General features: G+C 38.4%; 1 protein-coding gene across 5 annotated transcripts in view; it reads right to left on the reverse strand.

Annotated features, from left to right (window-relative positions):
- Positions 1-21,524, reverse strand: part of ema (C-type lectin domain containing ema) — a 92,850-nt gene that overhangs the window by 38,330 nt on the left and 32,996 nt on the right. For all 5 annotated transcript variants that reach the window (XM_081732298.1, XM_081732300.1, XM_081732301.1 and 2 more), the window contains 2 exons: positions 14,850-15,101; positions 1,880-2,005 (listed from right to left, as the gene is read on the reverse strand). In XM_081732298.1, coding sequence (XP_081588424.1) covers positions 1,880-2,005; positions 14,850-15,101 — 378 coding nt within the window. The remainder of the gene's footprint in view (positions 1-1,879; positions 2,006-14,849; positions 15,102-21,524) is intronic.

Below are 21,524 nucleotides of genomic sequence, written 5' to 3' on the forward strand. Positions count from 1 at the left end.
ATGTACTAAAGGTATACGCGCAAGCCACTACACCACTGGGGAGGACTCTATATATCGCTTAAGAAAATGTAATCAAAAGAAACACGGAAGGCCTGAACTGTTAAGTATCTTTCACTATAATCTCATTTTACCTTTCTATACACTTGCAAAGTGTGTCCTAAAATTCACGCAAGAAATACTTTTGACAGACTACACAGTTTATAATTAAAAACTGTAAATTTTTTTATTGCTTCATACAGCATACGTATAGGATTATGTATGGTATAAACGGACTCCACGGCTTTGCTAGAACATATGGACTCTTATTGAAATTTTCCATGACTGTTTTGCATAAATGTAGCTGAATTTCGTTAATACAGCCCACAGTTTCCTCTTTCAAGATGTGGGTAGTCGTGGACTTGTTAACACAAACCTTTAAAAAGTTTAAAAACGATCCAACAGCGTTAAATCGCATGATCTGGGCGGCCAATTTTGATCACCAAAAAGGGAAATTACATCAACAGGAAATGAGTTGAGTTGATTATGAGTTTTACGTCCCGTTCAGCAGCGAGGCTATATGAGACGTGGACCTACTGATTAACGTGGAATCCGAACCACATGAGCTCCCACCGGGAATCGAACCCGGGTCTTTCACGCCAAAGGCGCGTACGCTAACCGCTTAGCCACGAAGGAGCTCACCAGGAAATGAGTATGGGGTATATGGCATTAGGCACCGTCTTGTTGAAACATCATGTTGTACACATCTATGTTTCTCAATATTAAAAAAGGGGCCGCGGTGGCTCAGTGGTAGAGCGTTCACCTCTGGTGCTTGGGGTCCCGGGTTCGATCCCAGCTCGTGCCGTGTGGATTTTGTGGTAGAGAAACACCGTGTGCGTGGGTTTCCTCGGGGTTTTCCCGTTTCCTCCTACTTTGTTTTCATTTCACCATTTCATTTATTACACATCATTACCGTCTCCTTTAGCCTAACAGGCATAATCGTGGGACGTAAAACTCAAAGATTTAATTTCATTTCATTTTCAAGTTATAAAAATGAAATCTTTAGTTTTACGTCCCACGATTTTGCCGGTTAGGCTAAAGGAGATGATGATGATGAAAAATGAATGAAATTGTGGAAAGACAGTGGGAGGAAACGGGAGAACTCCGAGAAAACCCACGAGCACGGTGTTTGTCAACCACAAAATCCACACGGCACGAGCTGGGATCGAACCAGGAACCCCAAGCACCGGAGGTGAACGCTCTACCACTGAGCCACCGCGCCCCCATTTCTCAATTTAGGCACAAAAATCTGGTTTATCATGTGGCGATAGCCACAGCTGAATACGCTGTAGAGAGCTGCTTGAAACAGTTCAATTCTTGACAATGGTGCCGAATTGATGTTTCTGGACTCTCAGCAACACTTTCACTAACTGCTTCGTTGGTTTATGTTGGATGACTTTTTGAAGGACGGCCAGACTATTTAAAATCACAAATTAATCCAGTCACCCTAAATATTTTAATTAATTTCTTCTCAGTTAATGAACTTAAATCATTATTCCGACCACATTTTGTACGAAAATTGCAAACTGAATCTGCCAAACTTTCACTATTTTAAAAATATTGCTCCACAATGGAACACATTGTTCTTTCTTCTCACGCTACACTTTTAATAACCCTAAACTGTCAGCTGTCAAGTTTTTTTTTTTTTTTTCGTTGGCAATGGCTTACCGCACAAATGGTGCCAAATTCAAATAAGGCCTGAATTTTGGTACCCATCAGTTAAATATGGAAAGTAGGTTTCTCTTACGAAACAGATAAGTTTAATACTGGCCTATCTAAGTAAAGCATACACTCTAAGTGTAGTTATGACTACATTTCAAAAAGAAAGGAAACCCAAACTCACTTGGCTGGCAACTGGTGGATATGATCTTAATCAGTCGTTCCACTAGCAAAACGTTATACCAATGCTTCGTTTCCGGTTTATCTGAAGACGTGAACAGAACTGTGTCCAGCAATTCCGGGTTTACACCTAAAAGGAACATATATTCACATGAAAAAACTATGTAATCAAATTGATACATTCAATGATATTTAATGGGAATCAAACACAATATTAATTAATACTAAGAAAAATAATTTGATTCAACAGGAGACCGAAAATATAACAGAACAGCAACATCAGATTCTAAACATTACGTAATAGATATGGAGTGTCTATTTGATACAAAACAGTTCCCAACATACATTATCCATATAATGCAATGAAATACTCTTGTACTCTGTCAGTTCAAATATTGGTTTTAGATTTTTGTTTAATATTAAACCAATAATTTTTTAAAAAGATCAAATGAGCTGAGTTGATTTTGAGTTTAATGTCAGTTTCAGGAGCGAGGCTATATGAGACAGGACCTACTGATTAAAGTGGAATACGAAAAACAGTCGCCGGGAAAAAATCAAACGAGTGATAGTAATAGGTTATTTAAAGAAACATTGATTGCAAATCTCGTTATTTACCTATGTTTCATTTTATTAATGAATTAGTGCAATTGGTTGAAGAAAAGTGACAAAACAGGAACTGTATCTAACAACATTATTTTTTGGCCTGCAAATTCGAAATCTGCATCCTCACTCTAATCGTTACCACACTTAGGTTAAACATACTTTAAAATGTACCTTAGAAATGGTTTATGCAATCAGCCAGCTTTTTTTCTTTCTTTCTTTTTTTTTTCTTTTTATCCGTGTCTTGAATTTACTCTTTTCACTAAAATTCTGATGCTTTTGAGGTAAGTACTTCTTTAAATGAGTATTGAATAAGCATTCTACAGAATGTCCCACATAAAACCGGTTTAAATTGGTTGTGGGATGACAACACTGTCTTGAAAGTTGGCTACACTGCATTTTATCGGAAAGTTGAGTGCAGCAATGTATTCGTGCGTCAGTTTTTGTGAGAAGTTCGTACTGTTGAGTTGTTGCAGTGTGTTATGTGTTGAACCAGTGCTTGTGGTAACAAGGAAAATTTGTGACAGAAATGGAGCAGTTTCCATTTTTGGAATTTTACTTAAAGGCATGTGAAAAGCAAATGTATGCTGAGAATCCTCACACAATAGACGATCTTAAGCGAAACATTTCTAGATAAATTAACAATATTACGCCTGCACAACTACACTTGTTGCTGGTAACGTCATCAGACAAGGTCAGCGATGCCTGGATGCACATTGGCCACCATTTCCAGCATCTCTCATAAACAGGTAACTGTTTAACGTTACTATAATCTTGTTAGTTAATTCATTGTTGCTGTTAAAGTGTTACTTGAATCGCGTGCGTGAGGCGTACCGGTTTTATGTGGGACACGCTGTATTAAATCAAGCATGCAATTAGTGTATTTCGGTGAATTGAGACAGACAGCTGACAGATGAAACAAATATATATAAACTAAAACAATATTTGCACGTAATAACGTTTGTTTAATAGTTTTCAAACATCAAAATTGAAATGAAATCTTTTGAGTTGTACGTCCCACGCGTATGCCGGTTAGGCTAAAGGAGAAGGTGATAATGAGAAATGAATGAAATGGTGGAATGAAGAAAGTGGGAGAGCCCCGAAGAAACCTACGCACACGGTGTTTGTCCACCACAAAGTTCACTTGGCAGGAGCAGAGTTGGAACCCGAGACCCCATACACCAGAGGTGAACGCTCTACCACTGAGCCACCGCGGCCCCAGTTTTCAAACATCAAGTTAGTTTCTCTGGTTCTAACGATAGCAATTACTTCATATTATGTGTAATTTATAAGTACCGGTATATATATATTTACTGTTAAGTACATTAACAAACCGTTTTGATTACTAATTTAATATGCACCTAAGATTTAAAAAAAAAAAACTTCTAGGAAAGTTATAATACAATAAAATATCAGATTTTAAAAATCCTTACATTATTTGAAAAGGATGCTTACTCAATAGGACGTGTATTAAGGGCCAAGTAAAATTCTGGTTACTTACCAAATTGTATGTACACTCATGTCCAAAATGATTGTCGCTTATCTATAACTGTCTTCTTGTAAGAATATAATTTGATAATGATTTTGCAGGGTACTTTTAATACTGATACTATGTGTATAATAGGGAAATGTATATTTGTGATAAATTTCATAGGAAAAGAATTATAAATACGATGGGCAAGAAAGCTTTATTTTCGTTTTATTGTTGTTATTTACTGCTCTTTTGACATGAAATTTGCCACATATATGTCTTTGCCGATTATACACATACTAACATCATAAGAATTACCGGGCGAATTCGTTATCAAATTATATTTCTACAACAAAATACTTATAGACATGCGACAATAATTTTGGACATGAGTGTACATATTTAGATCTGGCAACGTTAATAAAATGCTTACTAAAGATTCATCGTAATTACAACCAGTAGAAGAAAATAATATACCCAACTTGAAGTAAAAAGAACAAGTTTTTGCACTTCCAGCAAGTTTGTGACTATCAGTTATTTTAAATGAAGATGTTTCGAACGAATTAAAAGATGTGAAAAGCAGTTTTGTACCAATATTCGCCAGAGTTCACTGAAACAGTTTTGGCTCTTAAGCATCACTTTTCGTAATTTAACAGCCTGCAACAATTACGTGTCCTTTATTTATCATTAAATTATTTATTTTATAGAATACTTCGTAGAATACTACGAAGAGGAGTCAAATGAAGTGGAAAATTTAGAAACAACTGCAATTGTCGTGAAAGCCTGCAACAAAAATAGACATGGCTTCAAGAGTAGCAAACTGGTGGAAGTACATACCAAGTTGGAATACTACACGAGAGCACAGCAGTGGTGTAAATCTGGTGAAACACCTCTGGCAGCATGCGCCAGAGATGAACAACGTTATTATTCCTTTTTAAGGAGTTTGGTTTATATATTTATCTTATCCGTGTGTCCGTCCCTCCGCTAGAAAAACTCACTTACTTACCACTAAATTTGGTCAGAATGTAGAGGATCCACAGTTATAAATCAAGTTCATTGGTGGAAGCAATATCCCTAACCATTTCCGCTTTATAGTTCATCGCTATAGAGCGAAAACGGCAATAGATAGCGAGGAGTTTTGTGTAATCGATTAAACGTCCCTAAAATGCATTTTATTTCCATTCTTAACTCTCTAGTAAAAGTGGAAGTGATAGAAATTTGTTATATCTTCCAGTTTCAACGTGATCTACCAACAGTAAAAACAGTAGATATATCGAGAAGTCGTTTTTTGGAAGCGTTTAAAGATGCATTTTCTTCTCTTAATCCACTATTCAAACCAGAAGTAGTACAAATTAGCCACTTCCGGTTTTAATATTGATCGTCATATAATAAAACTTCCGGTTTTAAGGTTGATAGTCAAAGAACAGAAGCTGTAATACGAGGGTTGTACCAAAAGTAAGGTTCTTATATTTTTTACCAATAGAAAACATTGTTTATTGTTATTAATTTATACATCGTTCAAAAGCTTACACTGTTGTCTGTTTTTCAACATAGTCTCCATTTTTTCAGGTCGCTCAGTGTTCGCTTGGCAGCCGTCAGAGATGGAAGTGTTGATCGCCGCCCCGCCAAGTGCGAGGTTCGAGCAGTAATCCGGTTTCTCCACGCAAGGAAGTTACCGCCCGTAGAGGTTCATCGGCAACTGACTGAGATTTATGGTGAAGAGTGTATGTCCGTGCAGCACGCAAATGGTGCAGGGCTTTTGCTGAGGGTCGCACCGAAGTTCACGATGAAGAACGAAGTGGAAGACCGCCGGTGTCGGATGCGATTGTCCAGAGGATCAATAGTGAGCTGCTCAAAGATCGGAGGGTCACTGTCCGTGAACTTGTTCTTTCCTCTTCCCCAAGCTAAATGAACACTTAGGTGGCAAACGCTTCAAAAGCGACGATATAGTCCGAGCAGAGGTCACACGCTTCCTTAAAGGATTGGCGGGAGACTTCTTCGACTTAGAAATACAAAAGCTGGAGCACCGTCTTCAAAAGTGTGTTGAAAAAAATGGAGACTATGTTGAAAAATAGACAACAGTGTAAGCTTCCAAACGATGTATAAATTAATAACAATAAACAAGGTTTTCTATTGGTAAAAAATATGGGAACCTTACTTTCGGTACAACCCTCGTAGATAGCGAGAAGCAGTTTCCTGCAATCAATTAAGCGTCCCAAGGTTATCTTCTATCTCTACTCTCATCTCTACTAAAATCGGGTGGTAGAAACCTACTACCACTTTCGGTTTCAATATTGGTTGACAAAATATCACGACATACAAACCAAACTTCTTCACGGGGTGTACATGTTTGACACTATTACTTGCTTCACCAGGAAGGGATAAAACCCACTGGAATTCATCGAAGAACAAAAAGTTAAGTACGTGATTCACGCCTATCACATAGTCTAATGTCACAAATGGTGGCATGATCCTGTAATCCAGCTCTCCTATAGGCGAAATAGTGTAGTGGGGAAGGGATTATACTCGGTCGTGGTTCGGAGCCCATGTTAATAATAGGCTTCGTCCTTCATAACCTCGGCGCTGCAAAAAGGACTAAATACAAAAAAACACTCACTCACACAGTCAATGTGAGTGAATGGAACAACTGCGTCAGTTGTGTGACAGATTGTTTTTCTTACGAGAATGTTACAGAGCATGTTGTTATTTGTCTGTCCTGTCATTGTTGCAAACTTTCATAGCTATATCTCTAATATTAACGCACTGTAAGATTTTCATCTGACTCCTAATTTCAATTCATGAATGATTTCAATATCCTCAAAATAAAGTTGAAAGTCAGAGTAACAATATATACACACGAAGGGAAGTCAGGAAATAACGATCGCAAATCAGTAAGACCAACACATCATCTGTTTAATGCGAGAACTCATTTGGTGACATACGATCCAACTCTTGCAGATGGTGCAATCTCAATGCTAACACAAAATTTCAATGGGAATCCCCTTCTTTACCCGGCAAGTAAGATGAAGATTGGATCAATCAATGCTCAGGGGTATTGTCAGACAATGGCAAGACTGAAATGTGCAATTCGTAGGAAGCGGCCTGGCCTAATGGCATCTAGTGTCCTCTTTTGGACGTTGGCGGTTGCAACGCCAAACTATCTTCCTACCCTAGGCTGGGAGCGTTTTGCCCATACACCGTACAGTTCCGACTTCGCGTTCAGCGACTTCCATTTCTTTCCGGTATCGAAGGCGGCTCTCAACGGAAAGTACTTTGAAACCAATGATGAAGCGAAGACAGTCCATGGAAATTTTTCCATCCAGGACGCATTTTTGTCAAGGAAGTTTTAAAAAACCTTGTAGAGAGGTATGACAAATGCGCCAACATCTTGCATAAACCGTAGTCTCCAAGGGAAACGTATTTTCCGTCTTACCCTCGTATTCAATTTCAATATAATATACACAGATTCTCAGAAGTTTACATCTTTTGTCTCTCAAACCCATTTACAAATTCCTGTATGAAAAATAACATTAATATCAGGGAACTTGATCTTTAAAAACGTGCTAATTTCTGAGAAATAACATAAATGCCAACACATTTAAATCTGGATATGAAAAGACAGGACTTCACCATGCTTTATTATTTAAGGACACAAATGCACGTGATACACATAGGGACTTCCGCAAAAATCATTATCTAAACTAAGAAGCTTTATCCTTTGGGCTTGAATAGACATGTACTCTAGAATTTAATTTTTTTAAAAAACTGATGGCTATCATTTATGATTAAATCTGACAGACATTATAAGTGTGTCGTTGTTTCGGATTTTAATGAAACTCCGTGAAGAAATGGACTGGATTGGGAATCGAATCCCGAATCTCCGGCTCACTATGTCGGTATGCTAATCACTCCGCTACCTAGTTAGGTCTCTGATTACTACTCATTTTCTTTCGAGGTTGCTCACTATCCTGACCATGCGGAGTGTATCACAATTCATGCTGTGCTTGGATAAAACAGTGTCTGCCGTATTAATGAGTGCCTATAACGTAACGATAAAATCAGCTGCTTTATGATTTCTTACCTAATAACTGTTTAATCGTCACAGTTAAAATGGAATTATTTCTTATTTAAGGTCCCACGAATATAACCTTTGAGCTAGAGAAGCACTGATAATGACAAATTAAGTTTTACATCTCAGGGTTATGCTGGCTAGGCAAAAGGATACGGTGATGATGAGAAATGAATGAAATGAAGAAAGTGGGAGGAAACGGGAGAACCCAGAGAAAACCCACGCACACGGTGTTTGTCTACCACAAAGCTCACTTGGCGCGAACTGGGATCGAACTAAGGACTCTCCACACCAGAGGTGAACGCTCTACCACTAAGCCACCGCGGCCCCTCTGATAATGAAAATAATTGGCTGAATGTGAGAGGAAACGGAAGAACTCCGAAAAAAAACACGGACACGATGTTGTTCACCCCATACGGCTTGCGACCGAACCAGGGACTCCTTGCACCACAGGTGAGGGTTCTACCACTGAACCACAGTGCCCTCCTGTATCTCGTTAGTGTTCGTTAATATGTCGTCGTTTATCTAGGTATAATAGGACACAACCCGATAGAATGAGCAGTGATCTCAAGAAGGGAAGGTGTATGGCCGTTCAGGAACGAATTGGATGACTGGAAAGATAAGCTAATACTTGGGTTCGATTCCTGGCTTAGCCTCACATATTTTCCCTGTTTGAATTTTCATTGCAGTACGGAAAACCTTGCAATCTATGTGGTTTGAATGGTTAAACATTAATATGAACGCAAATGCGTAACTAACAAGGAAGTAGACTGGGTGACGTAGCTGTTAGTGCACAAGCACATTAAGAGCCTGACATACTAAAAATAATATAAAATTTACCATTTTCTTTTAGTTGTTTATTCATAAGTGAAAGGAGATAATGAAATGCAACTTACCACAATTATAGATAATGTTATTCTACAACAGAAAACATGAACCTGAAGAATTTTTAGTGTTGCCATCCATTGAAATTACAGTGTTGCCATAGTAACAGTTCCTCCAAAATCTAAGTTAAGGCAGCGACTAGAGGAACGAACTCAACTGCATTTGATTACGTATCATCTGCACTACTTTTTAAATAATAGTACTGTGAACTACATTTTAAATAATAGTTATATTTAGATTGTAATAAACAAAATAGTTTTAACATACAGTTATTAAAATTAAATAATAATGTTATTTAAAGAGTAGTTCACAGGATACCAAAACAACATGTTACGTAATCAAATGCAGTTGACTTCGTTCCTCTAGTCGCTGCCTTAACTTAGAATTTGGAGGAATTGTTATTCTGGCAACACTGTAATTTCAATAGATGGCAGCACTGAAAATTCTTGAGGTTCATATATTCTGTTGTAGAATAACATTATCTATGATAGTGATAAGTTACATTTCATTATCTCCTTTCACTCATGAAGAACAAGCAAAAAGAAAAATCGTAAGTTTTGTATTATTTTTAGTATGTTTGGCTCCTAAAACATAGACCTGGATTCGAAAAATGAAATCGTTGAGTTTTACGTCCCACGGTTATGCCGGTTAGGCTAAAGGAGACGGTGATAATGAGAGATGAGTGAAATGGTGGAATGAAGAAAGTGGGAGGAAACGGGAGAACCCCGAGAAAACCCACGAGCACGGTGTTTGTCCACCACAAAGTTCACTTGGCGGGGGCTGGGATCGAACCCGGGACCCCAAGCACCAGAGGTGAACGCTCTACCACTGAGCCACCGCGCCCCCAGACCTGGATTCGATTCACACTCAGTTTCACTTTTCCATTCTATGTTCATTGAATTCGTGTACTGAACGTGGGTATGGTGTAGGAAAAAACAGGCGGCTTCCTCATTTCTCATACGTCGTTTCGACCCTGCTGGTCCAATGGCTAGTGCGCACATCTTTGGTCCGCGGGATCTTGGCTTTGATTCTTGATGAGAGAGCAACGAATTTTGAATATATTACTTTGGTTTGAATTTCATTTTAAACTGTAGGTCCACGTCTCATATAGCTTCGGTGCTTAAAGGGATGTTGAATTCCAATTTAACCGACCAATTGAATACTTAAAAGCTAGGTTGCCATGCCACAAAATCTTGTAGCTGTCGTTTAAAAAAAAAATCTTGCAACTCTACATGTAAACAGTCTTGAAAGGGACATGCAACAATTTTTCCGCCTTGCAAGGATTCAAACCACGTGCAACTTTCTGGGTCGTCTTGCTTGCTACCTGCTATCGCCCTCCCACTGTCATAAAGAAAGAAAAAAAAAAAAGAGTTTCGTCGCTTTCGAAACGACGAATTCTTCATTATTTTGTCATAAACTCGTTTGTACATTATTTTGGCTGTATGCGGCTCAAGCAGTTTAATTCTCTTTTATTTTAAAAAAACTGTCACTTGCAAGCAGATTACGTTTCTATGTGTGCGTTTTCTCCTCAGAGGATGCAGACGACTGGCTTGACCTTGGCCAGCGCTTCTCCAGCCAATCACAGCTCTGTCCGCTCTTACATCACCCAACACGAGAAACTCACGCGAACAGCGAGAACTAGAGAGATTTGGCGGTAGGCATCACTAATCGGCGCGAAGACAAGGACAGGATAACAGCTCAAGAAACCCTGCTGCAAAACCTAATCTCTCAATAATGTAATCTACAATTGTATCAAGATTTACAATCTTACAATTGTATTTAATCTACAATTGTATTGATTTACTTTATCATATAAAAAAACATCGATATAAAATTATAGTATAATATTCAATACCCAATAGTGGGATATGTAAGTATGATCAATTATTAAAATTTCAAGTCCATTTATGCGTATTAGTTGTGATTTGCGTGTTGTATCCTCAAGCCTCGTGGTAATCAATTTAAGTGCACGGTACTGGAAATAATTCTTACTTATTGTTTGTGGTGTTTATTATCTTTCGAAAACTATGATGCTGAATCTTTGGGGTGTAAGCATATTTAAGGTTGTGTTTAGGATCTTTGCTTATGTGTAGTTGGCGTTGAAAGGAGCTATTACTTATAATAACTTGTTTCATCGTCAACGCTCGAGCAAACATCCTATTTACGACTATCTAATATAATGTTTGCTCTCCTTGGATTACGATCCTATGGAGTAAACGTTATAATTTGTCCATTAGAGTGCAGTGCTGCATGGGTTGAGATTAGGGATGGCCACAAAGTTCCGGTTCCGTCGGAACCGGTTCTTGGAGATCCTGTTTTCAGAACCGGTTCTAGACTTGGATCCGAAAACCCGGTTCCAGAACCGGATCTTAGGAACCGGTTCCAGACGTGGATCCGAAAGCCCTCAAAGACCCGTAAAGGAGGCACAAATTTCACCTTCAAAACACTGCAAAGAGGACCATGCGCTTGTGCCCTCCCCGCCCAGACTCTCTTGTGCCCCCAGAAAAAAATTTGGGGCCACCAGTGGGTGTTTAACCAAATGAGTTGGCCAGTTTGCCTGTTTAACCATTGAGTTTGCCAGTTACCCAGTTTATTTAGCCAAATGAGACAAGCGGCCGCCACCTGGGCGCCTGCATGTCGCTTCCACCATTTCATCTAGCACACTGTTCACAGCCTTCCAGCAGCTCGGGTTTAGCGTAGGGATCGTCTCAAAGTTTCGGTTCCAGACCTGGATTCGAACACCCGGTTCCAGAACCGGATCTCGAGATCCGGTTTTAGACCTGGATCCGAAGAACCGGTTCCAGGCCTGGATCCGAAAAACTGGTTCCAGACCTAGATCCGAAAAAACGGTTCCGGAACCGGATCTTCTAGAACCGGATCAGTTCAGACCCGAAAACCGGTTCCAACAGGAACCGGTTCTGGCCATCCCTAGTTGAGATATCTTTCTTGCTTTCAGAAAGTTGTACTATTTAAACAATAAATAGAAGAATGGGGTTGCAAGATTTTTTAATGAGAGCTACAAGATTCTTGAAGTATGGCAGCCTAGCTTAAATCTGCATCACGTATTTTGTTTTTGCTTGAACGGTAACAACTGAAGGTCACGCAAGGGCAACCGATGAAGATAATCGGAAAACATTCTATCAAAGGAAATAAATTAAAAAGACCTATGGCCTTCAACGAAGCTGTCATTTTAACATTCACAATGCAACTTCGGAAAACACTAACTTTTAATAACCACACTGGACTGATTTCAAACACACTAGTGTCCCAAGTTTATATTCAACAAAACACTTGCGGAAGACCCCGTATACTTTGCTTCGCAGAATAACGTGCAGGCTTGTGAAAAATCTTGAGAACGCTAACAAGCACTAAAAATATAGAACTCAAAAACTTTTATTAACTAGATCAATATAAGCTAATGCCTACCATCTATTTGCACCAGGACGCATGAAAGGGAAAAATCGAAATGCATAACATGAAAATTAAGAAAATAACAAAATACCATTCACATAATAATAATAAACACAACGACTATATACATGCTGATTATATTATCATTCTACGCTAAATTAGCAAATCAAGGGAAATAATCTTAAGAACACTGCAAACGTAGGGGATCTGGAGGTATTTATTTAAAACTGTTGAAAAATTCAAAATGGAATCAGCTACAATAGGCATTCAAACTTTAAGAAAAAAAAGCATGCTGAAAGACACAATGGGTTTTAAAATCTATTATTATCTTAAAAAATTACCACAATTACATAACTGGATGATTAAGTTCTTCGTTTCATATGTGTTTTTTTAGTACTATAATTTAAAAAGATAAATCTAAACTAGAAAAAAACTTCCACTGTCAACAATAGTTCAGACGTAAATCCAAACATGAGCTTTCCTCACTGTGCTACGTACGACCATTCTATGGAATTTATGCGCCACTGCATCATTTTCATAATATTTCTTAATATGAAAAGGATCAATTGTCAACTCTTAAGCTACTATAAGTTTTGAATAACAGAATACTCTATCAGATTAATCAATACCAGAATGCTTTTTTCTTTTAATTTTATCGAATTATGCTTTAAAACTTCGGTTATATAAAAGCCATTACGCTGATGGTTAATTTTTATTGACATGTTTATTTGATATTTTAAGTAACAAATGTTGCAGAAGTTATATCTTAGGAAACATTTAAAAGTACAATTAATTACAGACCTATCTAAAGTACTATATCTTTTTAAAATGTGTACTTTGTTTTATGAAAGTTGCATTTATTAATACGATAAAAAAATATAATTATTATGCAAAAAAAATAATATTTGATGTTACTATTTAGGTTTTTATTTTTTTCTTCCTCCCCCCTTCCTGCTGAACTTCCGCTTTGTGAGCTAGAAGAAGTCATTTTATGAATCACATGATTTTTTTTTTTTTTAATATGTAAGAATAATTGGTAACATTTATAATTTATTGAACTGTATCAATAATGAAATAATCTCTGTGAAGTTTCTAGCTCCTTAACACTGTAGGAGGTAAAGAGTGCTTTATATCAGAGGAGTATTAATTGACGTTAATGAATCAATAACTACAATTCCCAACCTGTTTCTCTAGTTTGAATCACAGAAGAAAGGTAGTGGCTGCCCTACCCGGTCTAACTGGCTTGGCAGCCCCATATAGCTACTTTAGAGTAAGTGGGCTACAAACTGTCTTGAGGTAGAATAGTGAACTAACATATTTGCTCCCTCCCCCACCAAGGCTGAGACCTCATAAAAAGTTGTTCACACATGTGATTACAAGTGACAAGAATAATAAGATCTCTTATTAAAAACACAGCGCACTGTGGTATCATTCATACCAGAATCCTCTGTAACATCACTTTAACATTAGAACACATGTAAAATATGTGACACAGTGACCGGCAGTGAATTACTAGTAATACTGGGAGCAAAAGACCCTCTTAGCTATCTTCATAAATAATAAGGTGGTTACCATTACAGAACATGATTCTACAAAAGCACACTACTATTCAGTAGGGTCTATGCTGTTACGGACATTTTAAGAATGCATCAAGCTACTTGCTCTCAGCCTACGTTTTGGACAAACAAGCACTCCCTTTATAATTTCATTTTTGAGCTCCAGGAACTAATTCATTTTTCCTTCTAAAACAACGTAATTTCTTATTATGTTGACTGTTTATGAACTTTTACATTCAATCTGGGGCTTTTTTATGGCAGAAAAATGCACAAAAACAGAAAACGTGAATTATTTTACTTTTTAATTAAAATCGAAAAGCTCGTCCCATTTTATACGTATTTATACATATAACGTAAGTATAGATACTCACTACTATATTGTTTTTAGTTACATTTAAATGAAGCTATTAATGGGAGTTCAGACAAAGAATCATCAATACATCATAAAAATGTGGGTGGTAGTTCAATATACATGTCAACTTAGGATTGAATACACGGCTTTCTACTCCTGTATGAGCCTTCTCCAAAGCAACACGGCATCTTATTTATGCATGTATGTAGTGGCTCTAGCGTCTATTTCCCGGAGGTTTACTGTATAGCCTCTCCGAAGACAAAAATCGGTAGTTTCTGGATTTGCAGAAGATTGGATTTACTTTCGATGACATAACTAACGAGAGGATTACCAATGGCAGCAGCTTGTAAGTAACGGCATGTAAGGCATTATCAATTTTGATCCCTTGACTTATAATCAAACAGTGGATTCGTAGTTTATCTGCGTATCTATTTGAAACATTTCTGTAGCTTTAATTAACAAAAAGTTATCGTAATCAATATAAAACAAAGTTACTTTTATTTGTTCCAACTAGTTCCAACAGGAAGTAAGTACAGAACATTATTCCACATTCTGCTATCAAAATATACTGCATCCATATATAAAGGCTATCCTTAATGAATGTACTAAATTTACTGAAAGGACACATACCTTGATTATGTCCTAAGGCATAGAGTAAGCACAAAGCAAACAAGGCAGCGTAATCGTTTTCTGAGCATTCTAAAGCGTTGAATATGGCTTCAAGGAAAGGCCGGTTCGCCAGCGAAGGACTTGCACTTGTCTCCATTGCCAAACGCTGTTCTTTTTCTTCGTCTGTGATGTTCGTATTGGTATCACTAGAAACCAGAGAATCCTCCGGTGCATGACTCGCTTCCTCCGATGTACTGGCTGCTTTCACATCACCTGCAGTAACAGATCAAGTTATTTCATTCAAAAGTGGGATCTACTCCTTCCAAAAGTTAAACGTTAAAAAAGTATTATAAGTTTGGAACTTAGATACTAAACCTGGGATTCGATATTATACGGAAAAGCTGAGCGATACTTGCGATCGATAGCTGAGGTACCTTATAAAGATCTCCTCACTCACTTAAGATACTAAATGTCATGGAAGAAGAGGAAAAATGAGAGACAGACGGTAAAGAGAATAGGAAAAGATGGTTGATTAACATTTTGAGTAAGATATCTATAGATTAAACATAGTAATTTATTTATCAAATGTGCCTTTTAATTTATGCAATAACGGTTATCATTTCAACATTCAGGCTAATGTCATCCTCAGGCCGCACCTGAAGTCCTGAGGACTATGTACGGAAGTTCCTTGAAGACTTTCGTTAATTTATAAGGGCAGTACAAGGATATCAAAATGTCACATCACTGTGTTTGCATTAAAAAAAAAAAATACTTTCCTAGTGCTCAGTTACATATTTAACGTACAGTTTCAAACTTCTCCATTCCATTACTTTACCGTACCTTTAAATTCTAATCTAGGAAAAAGGTGATAGCCCTGACTACCGAATATTCAGTAAATGCAGAACAAAATATTCCCTAAACCACGGAATACACATACCTAAGACACAGCGGCAACAGCATCGGGAAAAATAAAATTTCTCGATTTACGTCCCACATTTATGCCGTGGTAGGCTAAAGGAGATGGATGATTAATGAAAGTGAATCATTTATGAAATAATGGTGGAATGGGAATGTGTGAGGAAACAGAAGAACGGACACGATGTTCACCACAAGCTTGCATAGCCCAGCATCGAACCAGTAACCCGTCGCATACGGGTTAGCCCTCTACCACTAAGCCAGCGTGACCCAGGAAGAAAACACAGTTGATGATAGAAGTATTCTGTGCACCACTGTTAGGAGAAATTAAAAATAATAGTATATACTTCTTATATATATATAAATGAAAGTGACTACGTTTTTAACTTAATAACTGTTGAACCACCTCACCGATCTCGATCAAATTTTCAACATAGATGAGGTTCGGGACTGAGACTGTTCTTATCATTTCATTTTCACGGTACAACACGGGGGGAGGAAAGATATTATATATATATTTGGTCTAGGAATTAATTCGTGCGGTTGGTACGCACACATTGAAGCTGTAGTACAAACACAAAATACATAAATACCTTAAGAAAAATATTGTCCATCGCTAGCCACCACTTTCGCCCATCTGTCAGGCAATGTACGGATTCCGTGGCGAAAGAAGTCCTCATCCTTGGAAGCGATCCAGTCAGAGACCCATGTTTCGATATCTTCTGAAGAAGTAAACCGCTGTCCAATCAAATCGTTGTTCATGCAATCGAACAAGTAGTAGTCCGAAGGAGCAACGTCTGGTGAATACGGCGGGTGGGGTAAAACTTCCCATCCGACATTTTCTAAATAGGTTTTGACCGGTTTTGCGACATGTGGGCGAGCGTTATCATGTTGAACAATAAGTTTATCATGTCTGTTCTCCCATTCTGGTCGTGTTCTGGCCAGAGCTTGCTTCAAACGCATTAATTGTCGTCGATAACGTTCTCCATTCATAGTTTCACCCGGTTGCAGCAGCTCATAGTACACCACACCTTTCATATCCCACCATATGCACAGCATAACCTTTGCACAGTGAATATCTCGTTTTGGTTGTGATGGACCTGGTTCACCTAGGTCTTTTTTCGTTTAGGGTTCTCGTAATGGATCCACTTCTCATCACCCGTAATAATTCGATGCAGAAACCCCTTTCTGCTCTGTCGTTGAAGCAGCAATTCGCAAATGGTTTTTCGTCTTTCAACGTCTCTGTCTTTCAATTCATGTGGAACCCAATGTGACATCTTTTGAATCATTCCCATGGCTTTCAAGCGTTTGGAGACTGTTGTTTGATCAACGCCTAATGCTGCTGCAAGTTGTTCCTGCGTTTGACACGAATCCTGCTCGAGCAATGCTGTCAATTCTTCGTCTTGAAATTTTTTTGGCTGTCCAGCTCGCTCTTGGTCTGCCAAGCCGAAATCACCACTTCTAAACCGTGCAAACCACTTCTGACACGTTCGCTCAGCTAGAGCATGGTCACCATACACTTCCACCAAAATACGATGACTTTCAGTCGCACTTTTCGTCATGTTAAAGTAATGCAGCAGGACACCCCGCAAAAACACTTTATCAGGCACAAATTGCGCCATGTTCACTTAACTACAAACTGGTGTTGTTGACGCTTTAATCCACTGCCCTATACTACGAACGATACGCGATGACAGGGGTTTGCAACACATGTGTGGATACACGGAACTGTGGGACGCTCCGTTCGTTGCGCCATCTCTTGTCCACCCGCACGAATTAATTCCTAGACCAAATATAAAACTTAATATCTCTTGAACCACGAGTAAGATCTGGATCAAATTTGCCATATAAGATGGGGTTCGGGCCTGAGATAGTTTTTATCATTTTACTTTGACGGTAGAACGTAGGGGAGATGATATATGTATATAAAATAAATAAAACTTAACTCTCGAACCAGGCCACCGATCTCCATAAAATCTGCGACATAGATGACATTCGGGTCGGGCAATATTTTTATCATTTCACTTTGATGTTGGAACTTAGGGAGGGGGAGGAGGGGGATATATAAAAATGATCGAAAATGACCGATGTTAGTGTTGAATTCATAATTTTCGGGGTTGCTGAGATGAACTATGACACTTTAGATGCCGTTTAAATCCGAATTCAACCTACAATAGTAATATTTAATTTTTAAGAAAAAATAAACATATCGTCTATTAGAAAGCAATTCATTAATAGTAAAAAGTAACTGACTGAAGCGGATAACTGACGCTAGTAAATAAACAAAATCGAGCAGAATGAAAACTATCAACAGCATGAGACTGGCAGCGAACGACCTACCTTTTAAGTGCCATAAAAATTAATTTTTCTCCATTTCCTCGAATACTACCCATCAGAAATTACTCACAACTATACATTGTTCAGCGTAAGCTCAAACTCCGATAAACAAAATATTTTTATCCTTCCGCTTGTCACAAATACGATTGGCTAGTGATGTATCACTCCCACTCCCCACGGGGAGGAGCAAATTATACACGTGCATTTTGACACTACTGTCTCGTGTTGTCCAGATACTTACAGCAGCAGCAGAAAAGAAAGAAAAGAAACTCGAAAGATTAAATATATATATATATATATATATATATATATATATATATATATATTTGAATTTCACTCGTAAACAATTGTTGCTTAGCGAGTAGAGGTTTGCCTTCTTGGTGTTTCACCACAACACTCGCGGAACTGGGATTCATGCCAGTCATCTTTCAGACTTTAAAAGCAGAACACCCGTCCACAGTTGAGTTGGCGCCATAATTACTGCGCATGCTTACTGTTTATTTCTATTGTTTCATTAGCCAGGCTCGATTGCAGTATTGTTAGATAATCCGTATTATATTTTTGTCATTTATAATAATATAGCAGTTTTATATGAAGCTTCATAGTAAAAATAATAATGCAATCACATGAACTATTTTGCGGAGGAGTACAAGCGTTGGTAGGACAACAGCAAATCAGCGAGATTTAATTTCACGTGGCTTTGTTTATCGCAGTTTAGAGTTTACTGTGAGCCGAATAGTGTTTATGTTATTTTGTTCAGCTCGATATGTACTATCGGTCGGAAAAGTGTAAGAGCTTTTTCAGGCCAGCCATCCTGAATGGGGTTTTCCTCATTCACGCCAGACAATTGTCGGGATGATACCTAACATACAAGTCCGGCCGCTTCCTTTCTTCCCTTTCCTTTCCTTGGATAGTGTGACCGCTGACGACCGTCATCTCTCATAACGTGACGGACTATGATGACCACAGATGTCGAAAGCCCAGAAATCTAATCCTAATCAGTATGTACTATCAACTGATACCATACATATCTCATCTTTGTTTAAAGGTTAATCTTAATTTTTTTTAACTTTACCGCATTAACCACACCATGTATAATCTTCTTGTAGGGGCCATGATAAACAGATTGACTGGTAGGTCCTTGTACAGCATCAAGCTTAAAACAAAAAAGTTTTAATCGATCTCGAAAACTATTCAAGGGCTTTTATACTGACACATACGAAGTGTGTTCAAAAAGTATCAAATCTTTAGTTGGCAAAAATACATTTATTGATTTGGGAATCCGAAACACCAAACCCCGTGAAAGTAGTCTCCTTGGTAATGCACACACTTCTCCCAGTACTCCCGCCATTGTTAGAAACACTTCTGGAACGCAGTTTTTGGAATGGTGAACAATCGTGCTGTCGTATTCCGCATCATATGTTCTCTTGACTCAAATCGAGTCCCTTTTAGTGGTATTTTCAGCTTGGGAAATAACCAAAAGTCACACGGAGCCATGTCGAGTGAGTAGGGAATTTGGCGACAAAAAAGAATGTCATGTTTGTCATGAAAGCGTGAATCAATTTTCGCAGATACACTCTTCATCCCCAAATCCTCGTTCAAAATTGAATGTACCAATTGGATCGAATGATTTCCGCTTCGGTATCGCTAAGGTTTTGGAAAGAATTTGATGCAATATCGCTGCTCAAGTTTTTCTATCATTTTGCAAAAAACTGAAATCCGACGGCCGCTCAATACACTCCGTCTTCAGTCGTTGGCCGACTGCCAACGAGTCACGCTTTTTGCAGGTGGGAAAAATTCATGACTGCGTATGAGTGTAGTGTCCGGTCTACATCTACACTGAAGAAAGTCTTCGGCGCTTTATTGGTTTACGCCGGAAAAAAAGGTTCGATACTTTTTGAACACACCTCGTATACATTTGGTATAGCTCAATGATATCTATAGATCGATGAAAAACTTGTGTTTCTACATTTTCTTTCCTCCAACGCTAAAAATATCGCAGATAATATTCTGTAGCATACGTAATTCTTTCTCCACGATTATGCACGAAAGCTAAGGGAGAATCCCGAGAAAACGCATGCACACAGTGTTTGTCGCCGTCTTGGTTGGAGCTAGGATCAAACGAGGAACCCCACATGCCACACGTAAGCGCTACCACCGCCCCACTGCGCCTGCTTTTCATACTAGCACTGACATTCCTTCATTATACCTAAAAGTTAAGAGAAATTTCCTAACGCTTTCGAATCACAAGAAGAAACGAAAATAAGAGTTATTCTAGTTACACTATACCATCTTATTCTAATGCTACTCATTACTTATTACAACAATTCCTCGATTTACTGGATTCCGGAAGCAAGGGACAAATTCTGGACCAGACGATTCACTCTGGAAGTCGTGCTCTGTACGAAAGAATACCTTTTTACCGTCCATGATACATTTGATCTTAAACTAAAAGCGTTGCATTTACTGCACTATAGCGTTAATTTACAGTGTATAGGTATTTTACCCTGTCAGATTGGGTAGTATGAGTAGTAGTCCCCCCCGTATGTCCAGCCGAGTCAGCAAAAATTTTTGTGACGTCATAGGTCAAAGGTCAATGACCTTAGCCCTGGGTCAATGTCCTAGGGGTACCTAGGACCACCCCCTCTAAATTTTGGCAGGGGTACCTTGGCCCACCCCCTAAATTTTGGCAGGGGTACATAGGACCACCCCCCTTAAATTTTGGAAATTGCCAAATTTAAAAATTGGGTGTGGTAGCCTAGGACCATAGTATGTACATCTATCAGTATTGGGGGTCTATGTCGTTCCCTTTCATGGGTAAAAAATTGCCAAAAAGTCAAATTTCGGGGGTTTTTGACCTAATTTATCCCCTTTGATGAGGTATTATTACCCTATATAGTTATATGGGCGTATACAGGGGTTAATTCCCTTTCATAAGACATGGGTATATTAATGCACCCCTTGAAAAATTTGGGACGGGTACCTTGGCCCACCCCTTCAATTTTGGAAATTGCCCAATTTCAACATGCGGTATCATAGTACAGGACCCTAATATGTATCATGATAAATTTGGGTGGTTTACCTCATTCCCTTCTAGGGGTACAAAATTGCCAAAAATATAAACGTAAGCAATACGTTGTACCACGTGTTTGGTTTTCGACCTAATTTATCTCCTTGGATGAGGTCCTATTACCTTATATGATTATATGGTGCTGTATAGGGCTCCATTACCTATCATAAGACATAGGTGCACCCCGGGAGGGGTACCTTGGCCCACCCCTTTAATTTTGGAAATTGCCCAATTTCAACATTTGGTATTATAGTATAGGACACTAATATAGATCACAACCACGTGTTTGGTATTTGGTACATTTTATCCCCCTTTGATGAGGTCCTATTACCTTATATGGTTATATGGTCATGTATAGGGGTCCATTATCTATC

The sequence above is a fragment of the Thermobia domestica genome, chromosome 11 (assembly GCF_964235325.1).
Source record: "Thermobia domestica chromosome 11, izTheDome1.hap1.1, whole genome shotgun sequence".
Taxonomy (NCBI): domain Eukaryota; kingdom Metazoa; phylum Arthropoda; class Insecta; order Zygentoma; family Lepismatidae; genus Thermobia; species Thermobia domestica.